The sequence below is a fragment of the Marmota flaviventris genome, chromosome 4, assembly GCF_047511675.1.
Source record: "Marmota flaviventris isolate mMarFla1 chromosome 4, mMarFla1.hap1, whole genome shotgun sequence".
Taxonomy (NCBI): Eukaryota; Metazoa; Chordata; class Mammalia; order Rodentia; family Sciuridae; genus Marmota; species Marmota flaviventris.
In genome coordinates, this window is record NC_092501.1 from 88,713,057 (window position 1) to 88,726,889 (window position 13,833).

Here is a 13,833-nt window from a genome sequence, read left to right on the forward strand (position 1 = left end):
ACTGTCTCCAGGTAGATAATGTCAGAACCTAATTGAATTAGGGGACATTTGGCAGGCACCAGCATTGCTTGCTTGGTAGGGAGGGAAAGACCTCCCATGTTTGGTATCACAGCAAGAAACTGAGAGTTTGGTTTAAATTCCTTATCTTTAAAGTACTCTAGCTGGATGGCCAGCCAGAATGAAATCCTGTCAATTGACACAGGACAATTAGCTATTTCAAACTCCAACACCAACTTCAGGAATGTTTCAGAACTGAGACTTTTCACTGTTCTGGCATGTTGAGCAAATACTTGGCAGATACACATTGGTATGAGCAAATCAGTTGTTCACAGCTATTGGGTCAACATCTATTTAATGGTCAGGCCCTTGCTGTAGCTATTGTGAGAAAACATAACATCATCTTGCTTCCACCCATATCTGGCAAGGCAGGAGCAGTTTTTTCTTTTTCTTTTGCAGTGATGGGGATCAAACTCAGGACTAGGCAAATATATTAACCCTGAGCTATACTTCCAGCCCCTGAAGCAGTTTTTTCTTAGTTTGTTTTTCTTTATGACTATAATAACCATACATAAAATAGGGATATCTTCTCCTTCATTGGTTTTATATCTTCCTGAGTTAGGCAGTCTCTTTAACTCTCTGGATTTTATGTATTGAAAGGAAAGTTTCCACCGGGCTTGGTGGCGCACGCCTATAATCCCAGTGACTTGGGAGGCTGAGACAGACAGGAGGATCCTGAGTTCAAAGCCAGCCTCAGCAACTTAGTGAGGCTCTAAGCAACTCAGTGAGACCCTGTCTCTAAATAAAATACAAAAAAGGGCTGGGGATGTGCCCCAGTGATTGAGCACCCCTTGGTTCAATCACCAGTACCAAAAAATAAAATAAAATAAACAAGAAAGGAAAGTTTCCAAATATAGGCAAAAACTGTTTGCCTTTTCTTTTTAAAATTAATACTTATATTAGATTACTATAAACAAAACTTTAAAAAAGGTTATTAGTGATGGCCCAGGAAATTAGACTTGGTTATAATCAGGATATTAGAGGTCATGAAGGTGAAGGCAGGACTTAAAAGTGAAAAGAAAATCTTGAACCACATATGAGGGGCAAGTCCTGGGTATTTGGTGAATGGCAGCAATGAGGCTAGCCAAAAAAATTTCAGATGAACTGGCGTTTTACATAGAGGGAGACAAGTATGGCCTAGAATGGAAGAAGGTGGAAAGTAACCTTCTTCCTTTCATAAAATATAACTCAAAATGAATCATAGCTTGGTATGATGGCACTGCCTAAAATTCTAGCTACTCTGGAGGCTGAGGCAGAGGAGGATTTTGAGGCAAAAGAATCAAAAGTTCAAGGCCAGCCTGGACAATTTATTGAGACCCTGTTTCAAAATAAAACATTAAAAGGTCAGAGATATAGTTCAGTGGTAAAGCACCCCTGTGTTTAATCTCAAGTACCATAAGATAAGGTAAAATAAAATTTAAAAAATGCAAACCAGAAAACTTCTAGAAAATAGCAGAAATCTAGATGATCTTGGAGTTGGCAATGGGTTTTTAGGATGCAACACCAAAAAGAAAATCATCCATGGAAAAATTGCTTGAGACACAAGTTCAAGATCAGCCTGAGCAAAATAGTGAAGTCCTAAGCAACTTGACGAGACCCTGTCTCAAAATAAAAAATAAAAAGGGCTGAGGATGTGGCTTGGTGGTTAAGTTCCCCTTGGTTCAATCCCTGGTTACTCCTGAACATACCCCCGCCCCCCGCGCAAAAAAAAATCCAAACCAAATCAAACAAAAAACATCTCTCATCACCTTAAAACATTGAAACAAATACATGTATAACATTGTAATTTTCATTTTATTATTGCTTGTTAGTTGTTTAAAATAATCAAATTTGCTTCCATTTACTTAAAAGGGAGTGATTGCTATACTGAATAAAGTCATAATTAAATGTCCTAATAGGTACCTGTTAATATTTGATTATTTTTGACATACAAATGTGAGTAAAGTTGAAAAAAATACAATTTCACTGGATTCAGCCTTGACTGTAATAAAGAACTGTGTTAAAAGAAGTGGTGGTTGGTAGTTGAATTCCCAGGAGTTGCTTAGTGGCTGAGTCCCAGTCTTTTCCCAGTTCAAGCCGTTGGCAGATAGATGAATACTGTCCTTCCATTCTTCTGACCCATTCACTTGCTTTTCTTATTTTCTCAAAATCCCAGGAAATATTCCTAGATTAAAAAAAATAGTAAATGTTTCCATCAATTTCAGAACATAATTACAAGTGAAATATAATGTGGTAATAAATCCTTCACCTTATATCAAACAAAATGATTCTGTCAAAATTTAAGATATTTAATAAAAGCATTTCTCCTTGAGATCTTAGGAGAGTTCTTCTCCCAGTAATCACATGGGGATTTGAGGTTATTCAGTACATTTTCAAGTCTACTGCTTCCATCACTCCCCAACTCCCACTGTGTTCCTCAGGAGTTTTTGCTGCCCACTCAAGCTGCTTCTTCTAGTCTGTCTATATTTGTTCTGTTCTACTCCTTTTTTTTTTTTTTTTTTTTGGTACTGGGGATGTAGCTCAGTGGTAAAGCACCCCTAGGTTCAATCCCCAGTGCAACAAACAAACAAACAAATGAGCTGGGGATTAGTTTAGTAGTACAGCACATTAGCATATTCAAGGACCTGGGAATCCCAATCACTTCAAAAAAATCATCCAAAGTTGCCAAAGAGCACATAAGTTCCAAAAATGACCTGTTATATTCAGTTTTATCAAATCAATGGTAAAATGCAGACATTATATGAAATTTTTTTTTGTTAAAACCATTTTCATTGTTTTGTCTTCTCACAGAATTAACTATGATATTCATTTTTTTCAAGGTCTGCTTTTACTAGGATGCCAGAAAAACTTAAATCTGGATCTACAAGAGGCAGGTATTTCCAAACAGCAGTAATAACTCTTATTCCCCCCTTTTCAATTTAGTATGGTCTATTTACATAGCCAGGCAGGGTGAGAGCTAGATGATTTCAATCAGAAATTTTAAGACAGTCCACCCCTGCACCACTTCAATCAGGCAAGAAGCAAACAAGATGTTTCCTGCCAGAGCTGGGAAAGGTAGTATGACATACTGAGTTCTTTAGGAAACCAAACTGGCAAATTTTGTGTGTGTGCTGGCAACTGGACTCAGGGTCTCCCATGTGTTAAGCACACATTCTATGTTAAGCTACATCCCCAGCCCATGGCCTCTAAACTTTTTTTTATCAGCCATTCCATTAGTAAGAAAATCTTGTTGATATCCTCCCCATTTAATGTACTAGTACATTAATGTTAGGTATGTCTGAACTAGAAAAGCAGGAAAAAAGTTTACAATATGCAATAAACAAATATTTTAACTATTTACAATAGTTTTATTTATTAAAGTGCCAATAAAACATCTTGCTTTCACAATATAGTGATATAGTAAAGAATAATGTGATGGAATATATTTCATAAATTTTGAAAATCTTGGTTTATACTTTGTGATATTACAATTCAAAAGTTGGTTCAGAGTTGGCTATGATGGTGTGTGTGCCTGTGGTCCCAAGCTACTCAGGAGACTGAGGTAGTAGGATCTCTTGAGCCTGAGAGTACAAGATTAGCCTGGGCAGAGCTGGGGTTGTGGCTCACTGGTAAAGTGCTTGCCTCATATGTGCAAGGCACTGGGTTGATTCTTAGCACTACATATAAATAAATGAATAAAGTAAACGTTCATCAACAACTAAAAAAAAAAAAAAAAAAAAAAAAAAAAATATATATATATATATATATATACACACACACACACACACACACAAACACACACACACATACATACATACATAAAGATACACATACATACATACATAAAGATTGGCCTGGGCATATAGCAAAATCCTCAACTAAAAAAAAAAAAGTTCAAGTTATTAACACTTGTTCTAATATCTGTCATAGTTGGAAAAGACCTAAATAGAAGAACCATCTGGACCTGGTTCCAACAATCATTTATGGATATTCCAAAGGCATACAGGATCAACATACTAAGTTAAGAGTACCAAATCAGAATCCAGAAGATCTGAGTTCCAGTTTAAGCTATACTCTCTGAGACTTTTTCCTGTGCAGCCTAAGGCAAAATACCATGTCAGCCCTGCCTACCACAGGAACTTGTGGGCAAGCTGTCACCTGTGAACAAATTCTCTTTATACTTACAAAGTAGTACATACATATAAGATAATTCCATGTAGTTTTTTGTAAGTATCTAAAAAATGGTTGAAAATACAAGTGAGTTGCTTATTACTATAGTAAAAACCATCAGTGTTTATGGTTTGGATCTTAAATATCCCCCAAAACTCATGTGAAGGAATGATCCCCTATGCAGCAATGTTCAAAAGTACAGCCCTTGGCAGGTGACTAGATCATGAGAGCTCTGACTTTATGAATGGATTGACCCATTTATGGATTTGTTACTTAATGGGACATTAGGAAGTCATAGAAACAAGGAGGTGGGGCCTAGTTGGAGAAAGTACCTAACCAGGGATATGCCCTTAAAGGGAATATGTTGTACCTGGCTACTTCCTCTGTGTCCTGGCCACCATGAGGTGAGTATCTTTGTTCTGCTACATGTTCCCTGCCATGGTGCTTCAACACAGGCCCAGAAACAAAAGAGTCAAGTGATCATGGACTGAAACCTCTGAACTCATAAGCCAAAGTACATCTTTCCTCCTTTAAGTTGAATTTTTCAGTTATATGTCACAGTGACAGAAAGCTGACTAACACACACCTGGAAATGGAAGGATCATCCAGCTTCATCAGAGATTTGAAAACTATTCCCTCTTGTTCCAACCTGGTGCGAAGAAACTGTAGTACCAGCAATGTGGCAATCAGGTCCAGGAGATATTCTCTTCCTTTTACACCTGAAAGCAAAACACTTTTTTATTCCTATTGGATACTCTGTAACTTAAATTTTGCCTATTTAATTTAAAAAGTTCCATTAAAGGATTATACTACTATTCAACCATAGTATATTAGCAGATTATAAAACTCTTTAATGCTCTTCAAGGTCCTTAATTAGCCTAATATTTAAATAAAAAATGAGGACAATTAGAATCTGTCCTATCATATTGTCCTAATGGTTATTAACCAATTATACCCATGTATCAAATTATTTATAGGGATCAGTAACTACAGCTAATTAGTATAATATATTCAAATCAAGATATTTTACTATATAATGAATCATCAAAATTTAAAATAAATGTTTACATATGTTAAACTCAAGAATTAACATTCATTCATTAAATTTTTTTTTGTAGTTACAGATGGAAATCATGCCTTTATTTTATTAGTTTATTTTTATGTGGTGCTAAGGATCGAACCCAGTGCCTCACACGCTAGGCAAGCGGTCCTCCACTGAGCCAAAACTCCAGCTTTGGTTCATTTATTTTTTATTTACGTATTTATTTATTCTGCAGTACTAAGGATTGAGCCCATAGCCTTATACATACTAGGCAAGCCATATCCTCATCCCTTTCATATGTGTTTTTTAAAAATGCAAGTGTTCACTGGGGGCAGTGGTGCACACCTGTAATCCCAGTGACTCAGGAGGCTGAGGCAGGAGGATCACAAGTTTGAGGCTGGCCTCGGCAATTTAGTGAGGCCCGCAGTAACTTAGTGAGGCCCTGTCTCAAAATGAAAAATAAAAAGTCCTGGGGATGAAGCTCAGTGGTAAAATACCCCTTGGGTTCAATCCCAGTACAAAAGAAAAAAAAGTAGTGTGTGTTAGCTAGGTGCAATACTGCATGCCTACATCCTCAGCAACTTAGAAGGCTGAGGTAGGAGGACTATAAATTCAAGGTCAGCCTGGGAAATTTAGCAAGACTTGTTTCAAAAATAAATACATATGGGGCTGGGGATGTGGCTCAAGCGGTAGCGCGCTCTCCTGGCATGCGTGCGGCCCGGGTTCGATCCTCAGCACCACATATAAACAAAGATGTTGTGTCTGCCGAAAACTAATAAATAAATAAATATTTAAAAATTAAAAAAAAAAAATACATACAAAGGGCTGGGGATATAGATGGTAGAGTGCCCTTGGATTTTCAATCCCTAGTAGGAAAGAAAGAAATGAAGGAAAGTAAAAAAGGGAGGGAAGGAAGGAGGGAAAGAACAAAAAAACTATGATCAAAAGCTGTCTCTGGAGCCTGGGTTTGTGGCCCAGGGGTAGCACACTCATCTGGCACGTGTGGGGCACTGGGTTTGATCGATCCTCAGCACCACATAAAAATAAATAAAAAAATAAAGGTATTGTGCCCATCTACAACTAAAAAAAATATTAAAAAAAAAAGCTGTCTCTATTGGGTGTGGTGGCACACGCCTATAATCTTAGATGCTGGAGAGGCTGAGACAGGAGGATCTCGAGTTCAAAGTCAGCCTCAGCAATTTAGAGAGGCCTTGGGAAGCTCAGTGAGACCCTGTCTCTAAATAAAATATAAAAAAGGCTGGGGATGTTACTCAGTGGTTAAGCACCCCTGGGTGTCTCTCTGTCATATTTTAAGTTTGGCCTGGTTTCTCTATACATAATGAATTATAACCTAATGATATAATCTACTCTTGCAACTAGTACCTAGGTCTAAGCCAATCACAAGTTATCAACTGTTCAAACTATGTTCAAATTAGGCAGATGGGAGCTAATTCAACTGGGCTATCTCTATCTACAAAAATAGATTTATTTTTATTTTGTCATTTATTTTTCTTTTGGAACCAGGGATTGAACTCAGCGGGTGCTTAACCACTGAGCAACATCCCTGCCCTTTTTATTTTTATTTTTAGACAGGGTCTCCCTAAGTTGCATAGGGCCTCACTGAATTGCTGAGGCTGGCTTTAAACTTGGGATTCTTCTGCCTCAGCCTCCCAGGCTGCTTTGATTACAGGTGTGTGCCACTGTGACTGGCATAATTTTGTCTTTTAACACAAGTCATATCTTTGCAATGACTTTATATAAAAAATGACTTTGGGCCAGGCATGGCGGCCCACACCTGTAACCCCAGCAGCTCAGGAGGCTGAGACAGGAGGATATAGAGTTCAAAGCCAGTCTCAGCAAAAGTGAAGCACTAAGCAACTCAGTGAGACCCTGTCTCTAAATAAAATACAAAATAGGGCTGGGGATGTGGCTCAGTGGTTGAATGCCCCTGAGTTCAATCCCTGGTACACATCTGCAGATGACTTTGGTGTTGGAGGGCATAGCTCAGAAGGGTAGCATGCTTCCCTAGTATGTGAGGCCCCAGTTTAATCCCTAGCACTGCAAAAGCAAACAAAGGAATTTTGAAATATCCTTTTTCTGGGTGGGTATCTGGGGGGTACTGGGGATTGAACCCTGGGGTGCTTTACCTCTGAGCCACATTCCTAATTCTTTTTAATTTTTTGAGACATAGTCTTGCTAAATTGCTGGGATTATAGGTGTTTGCCACCTGGCAAAATATTCCTATTTTTTCAATCATACATTTCACAAACCTAATTTTATGTAATCTTTCCATATCTATCATCATCAAAGCTACAGCAAGTGATCTAATAGTTTCCCAGGTAAATCATTTTTATTTCCATCTAAGATGTTTGTATCATTGCAACATGGCCACTTGATGTTTTTCTTTTCTTTCTTTTTTTTTTTTTTGACACTCTGCATGTGTTCCTTAAACTTGGTGATCTGCTCCTCCAGCAGGTCAGTGTCCACCTTGTCATCCTCTACCAGCTTAAGGATGCCATAGCCCACAGGCACCAGTTGAGAGGTACCCCAGACTAGTTCACACTGGATGGAGTATATACAGGCCTCCAGTTGGGCCATGTCTGTCTTGTCATCCATGGGTTTGACATTCAGAAAGATGGAGGACTTGGCCACCAGCAAGAGCTTCTTGGCCATCTTCTCTGCATACTGCCACAGCCTTTCTTCCCACAGCAAGCTGCTTCCTTGTCCTCTTTCTTGTCGCTGCTGCCAAACTGATCAATGTCATTGTCCTCATCATCCTCTGCAAGTGTGGCAACCTTGTTGGCTAGGGGCTCCACTTGGCGCATGGGAGACATATGCTAGGTCTGTGGGGTTGTGGCTCTGTGGGTAGGCGAGCTCTTCTCCAGGGTGCTCAGCCGGGCCTTCAGCCTGGAAATGGCCTGCTGCAGATCTTGCACCATGATTTGCAGGTTCTGGTTCTCTACTTCCAGGCTGGCAATCCAGACAGCCAGCTTTTGTGGTATCCACCAGGCCCATCAGAAGCCCAGGGGCTCCCGAACACTGGTGGGAGGAGACAGCCACAGGCCTCTTCATCTGCTCATAGAACTTTCTTTCTTTTTTTTAAAAAATATTTATTTTATTTCTTAGTTTTAGGTGGACACAATATCTTTATTTTACATGTATGTGGTTCTGAGGATAGAACCCAGTACCTCATGCATGCTTGTCGAGCACTCTACCACTGAGCCACAATCCCAGTCCCATTTTTAAAAATATATTTATTTTATTTCTTAATAGAACTTTCTTTCTGCATCATCATGTTTGAACTTGTCAAACCAGACCATCTCATACACTAGAAAGTTTGTAGCCATTTTTATGCCAGCCACCTACATAACCAAGAAGAGGGACCAGCAGCTTTCTTTCTTTTTTGATTATGAAATATTTCAAGCATGTAGAAGATAAGAAAATATGACAGATACCCCTATCCACTTCCCAGAGCTTGTCACTTTTAACATTTTCCCCCATCTGCTTCAAAATTTTCTTTCTTTTCCCTCTTTCTTTCCCCTCCCTCCCTCCCTCTCCCCTCTCTCCCTCCCTCTCCCCTCTCTCCCTCCCTCTCCCCTCTCTCCCTCCTTTCCTTCCTTCCTTTTCTGGAGATTGAACCCAAGGGCACCCTATCACTGAGCTCCTGGGGATTGAAACCAGGAGCACGCTACCTCTGAGTTACATCTCTGTTAGAGTCTGTAAACAAGTCTGGATGGTGCCTGGCAAAATGCCAGAGAGAGTGGTTTGTGAAGTAACACCAGTGAGCCATTAAGTGTGGAGATTTCTTATTGGTTGACTGATGCATCTAGTTTATGCTAATTAGATAAGCTGTGTGGAATGTATAAATACTGCTCCTGTCCTACAATAAACGGCTCCCACTCCTGCCGTATCAATCTACACAAGTTGCTCGTCACCCCCGGGTTATTTTGCTGCAGACGGACTGTGGCACATCTCTAACCCTTTTTGAGACAGGGTCTCACTGTGTTGTCCTCGATAACCTCAAACTTGTGATCATGTGATTGTCCTGCCTTAACCTTCCAAGTATCTGGGAATAAAGGTATGAGCCACCACACCCACCTATAAGACTATTTAAAAAAAATTAAGTTATCCTTTTTAGAGATATTTAAAAATAGTAACTTTGTTTTTACCCTTAACTCAACACTAGTAATAACAGCAAACATTTAATATTTTTTGTTTCTATTTTTATGTTATAATATATTCATACACTCACACAATAGAACAGTATAATTTGATCAGTTTCATTCCTAGTCCTTCCCCTTTCCCTCCCCTTCCTCCCCCTGTTCCCTTTCTTCTCTTCTAAGTCTCCCTTCTATTTTTTAAAAAATTTTTTCCAATCAGTTACACATGGCAGTAGAATGCATCTCGACACATTGTTTAATGAATATTTTAAAAGGGTCAGGTACTTTCTTATTTAACATCACATAATCCAACAACTCTGAAAGATCGATTTTAAGAATCACCATCTAAATTTCTGTTCTTTAAAAGAAACAAAATATGGGGCTGGGGCTGGGGCTCAGCAGTAGCGCACTTGCCTGGTGTGAGTGAGGCACTGGATTTGATTCTCAGCACCGTATGTAAATAAATAAAATAAAGGTCTATCAACAACTAAAAATAATATTTAAAAAAAGAAACAAGATATTATAAAGTTAAAGCCCCACCCCTTTTCAATTTGCACTGTTGGAGATGGAACAGGGGCCTTGTGCATGCTAGGCAAGTGCTCTACCACTGACCTATATCCATAGGCCCCTACTCCTTGTATGTACTCCAATTCATCCCAAACCCACATCTTTTCAAAGGAAAATACTTTATAATTTTGCAAGTTACATTTCCCTGATATATGTTGTTTTTGAAAGTCATCTTCAAAAGGTCCATTAAAGAATATTCAATTGTTCCAGAACAACCCAGTCCAGTGTGTGAGGACCAGCCTGAAGATGCCTTGCAATCAAAGAAAGAGAGGCAGACAGATCTAGGATTATGCAATTTATAGAAAGATTTACTGATGGAAGTATGGTCCTGGACAGTATAATTGAATCCTTGCAATTTAGGTCAGAAAGGGGAATATTTATGGGTTAGGACAAAAGTGACTTCAATCTGCTGGAATGTACTTGGTTTATCTTAAGCTGATATAAAAGAGCAGGGCATATCTCTGGATTCAGGGTCATGTTGTAAAATTCTACATGCCACTCTAATGGTTTTATCTAATTATAGTTTGCTGGGAAACTATACAGGAAAAAGTGGCTAGTTTTATTCTGGGACAATCATGGTAGTTATGATTTAAACATGTCAAAATGGGTTGGGGATGTGGCTCAAGCGGTAGCGCGCTCGCCTGGCATGCGTGCGGCCCGGGTTCGATCCTCAGCACCACATACAAACAAAGATGTTATGTCCGCCGAAAGCTAAATATTAAAAATTCTCTCTCTCTGTCTTTAAAAAAAAAATGAATCCATATATGCATTAATTGAAAATTCTTTGAAATTTTCAATTAATTCTCCCAGGGATACTTAATAAACTTGTATTAGATTAATTTCTGCAGAGTTCAATGAATCATACCTGTAATCCTAATGTCTAGAGAGGCCAAGGCAGGAGGATCTGAAGTTTAAGGCTAGCCTCAGTAATTTAACAAGGCCCTAAGCAATTTAGTGAAAGACCTGTCTCAAAATTAAAAATAAAAAGGACTAGAGATGTTAACTCAGTGGTTAAGTGCTCTGGGTTCTATCCCTGCTAACCACCACCACCACCACAACAACAAATTTAATTTCTTTTGTAGGATTTCTGTCAGATAAGTTCTAAACCCAAGCTAATTAAGGACAGTTTAGGTTGAGTACCTTCCTAGATTGGTACTTTGTTATTCAAACCAAAGTAATTGAGAGCACACTTACAATATCAAATGTTGTAAAGACTCAAATATATTTCCTTTTCTGGGTGATGTTTTTTGCGGAAAAAATGGTTTTTAAAAAAATATATTTTTGGTTAAGCTAAAAGGTCCTGTGCATAATTCGCACATTTTGCATAAATACCATTAATTTAAAGTCAATGAGATAGCCAAGACTCCTCAGAAAATTAGAGGGCTTTTATTAATGGCATAATTTTCTTAATACAGGAGAAGAAAATTTAATTAAAAAATATGTTGTCCCACAAAAGAAAATCAAAGGAGTCAAAAGCAGTTCAATTTAATGGGGTTTTTAATTTTTAAAAATATTATATAAAAAGGGCTGGGGATGTGGCTCAAGTGGTAGCGCGCTCGCCTGGCATGCGTGCGGCCCGGGTTCGATCCTCAGCACCACATACAAAACAAAGATATTGTGTCCGCCGAAAACTAAAAAAAAAAAAAATATATATTAAAAATTCTCTCTCTTTAAAAAAAATTATATAAAAAATCTTAATTTTAAGTGATATTAATAATAAACAATATATTATTCTATTCAAGAATATGAATTGAAATAATAAGATGATAAAATACTTAAATACTGCATAATCATCAATTTAAAGAACAAAATCATGCTATGTGAAATGGTGCACACCTGTAATCCCAGTAATAGAGGAGGCTGAGGTAGGAGAGTTGCAAATTTGAAAGCTAGCCATAGCAAATAAACAAAATTAAACAAAAAGAGCTGGAGATGTATCTCAGGGGTAAATTACCTCTGGATTAAATTCCCAGAACCTAAATAAAGGATAAAAGAAAAACTGTTTACCGGGCTGGGAATGTAAATCAGTGGTAAAGCACTTGCCTAGCATGTGTGAGGCCCTGGTTTTGATGGAGAGAGAAGTGATGAGGCAGGGGATGCAGAAAGTTGGTTGCAAAACAGATGAAAACAAATCAGAGTGGGCAAATGATCTGAGTACACAGTTCTCAAAAGAAATCTAATCTCTTGGTGTCTGTGACTCTGTTCTCCCTAGGTTTCCTCTTAGTTCTCTGGCTGTTTCTTCTCAGTTTCTCTGCTATTCTGTCTGACCACTAAATTTTGGTGTACCCAAGGATGGTCCTAAGCTATCTTCTGTGCTTTGGCTACCCTCTTTCTTTGGATAATCTCATTTACAACCAGGGCTGGTTTGCTTGCTTGATTGCTTGCTTGTTCGTTCGTTCGTTCGTTCATTCATTCATTCATTCATTCATTCATTCATTCATTCCAGTACTGGGGATTGAATCTAGGGGCACTATTCCACTGAGCCACATCTCCAGCCTTTTTTATTTTTTGAAACAAGGTCTCACTAAGTTGATGAGGCTGACCTCAAACTTGAGATCTTCCTGTCTCAGCCTCCTGAGTAGCTGGGATTATAATTATGCATCACTGTGCCCACCAGAAGCAGATCTTTAAATAACATTGACATTCCCCAAAGTCTTTTTCAGTTCTAACTCTCCCCTGAGCTCTTGCCTCATATAACAAATTATACATTTGTCTTGAATGTCTAAAAGGCAGCTCTGATTTTAAAAGTCAAGAACAACTCTGTTGCTGGGCATGGTGGCTCATGCCTGTCATTATCAGTGGCTTGGGAGGCTGAGGCAGGAGGATTGTGAGTTCAAAGCAAGTCTCAGCAACAGTGAGGTGCTAAGTAATTCAGTGAGACACTGTCTCTAAATAAAATACAAAATAGGGCTGGGGATGTGGCTTAGTGGTTGAGTGCCCATGAGTTCAATCCTGGTTCCCCCCCCCAAATCAAACAATTCTGTTGGTGTTTTCTTTTTCTTCATCTTGTTTTTTTCAATGCTGGGGATTGAACTGAGCGTCTTGTTCCATACTAGACAAAAACTCTACTACTAAGTTAGTTGCATTCCTCAGCCCCCCATTTTTTTCTTTGATACTGAGAATTGAATGCAGGGGTACTTATCACTGAGCTACATCCTCAACACTTTTTAAAGAATATTTCTTTTAGTTGTAGATGGACACAGTACCTTTATTTTATTTATTTATTTTTATGTGGTGCTGAGGATCGAACCCACTGCTTCACATGTGAAGAGCTCACATGCAAGGTGAGCACTCTACTAGTGAGCCACAACCCCAGCTCATCCCCAACCCTTTTTACTTTTTATTTTGAGACAGGGTCTTGGTAAATTGCTGAGGACCTAGATTGCAAAATCGCTGAGGTTGGCCTTGAATTTGTAATCCTCCTGCTTTAGCCTCCTGAGTCACTGGGATTACTGAATGTACCACTGTGCCCAGTTCATTTTATCATTTTATATATATATTTAGTTGTAGATGGACACAATATATTTATTTTTATTTATTTTTTTATGTGGTGCTGAGGATCGAACCCAGGGCCCCATGCATGCAAGGCAAGCATGCTCTACCACTGAGCTACAACCTCAGCCCTCATTTTTAAGTGTTCAGTGTTATTATTCACATTCATACTGTGAATACCATCACTTGTGCTACCATCACCACCATTCATCTCCAGAACTCTTTTCAGCTTATAGAACTGGATCTTTGCGGTACTAAATAATAATTTCTTATTTCCTATTCTTTCCTATCCTTGGCAACCACCAATCTATTGTCTCTATGAATTTGACTACTTTTAAGTACTTCAGGTAAGTAGAATCATATACT

General features: G+C 38.6%; 1 protein-coding gene and 1 pseudogene across 4 annotated transcripts in view; both read right to left on the bottom strand.

Annotated features, from left to right (window-relative positions):
- Positions 1-1,832: 1,832 nt before the first annotated feature.
- Parp4 (poly(ADP-ribose) polymerase family member 4) overlaps positions 1,833-13,833 on the bottom strand; it is a 92,993-nt gene continuing 80,992 nt past the window's right edge. For 2 of the 4 annotated variants that reach the window (XM_027941540.2, XM_071611367.1), the window contains exons 33-34: positions 4,793-4,925; positions 1,833-2,221 (exon numbers count right to left, since the gene is read on the bottom strand). In XM_027941540.2, coding sequence (XP_027797341.2) covers positions 2,029-2,221; positions 4,793-4,925 — 326 coding nt within the window. In that variant the 3' untranslated portion in view covers positions 1,833-2,028. Of the gene's footprint in view, positions 2,222-4,792; positions 4,926-11,345; positions 11,607-13,833 lie in introns of those variants that run through there. The other 2 variants (XM_071611368.1, XR_011707356.1) reach the window with 2 other exon arrangements.
- LOC114097582 (elongation factor 1-delta-like) lies at positions 7,062-8,725 on the bottom strand (annotated as a pseudogene).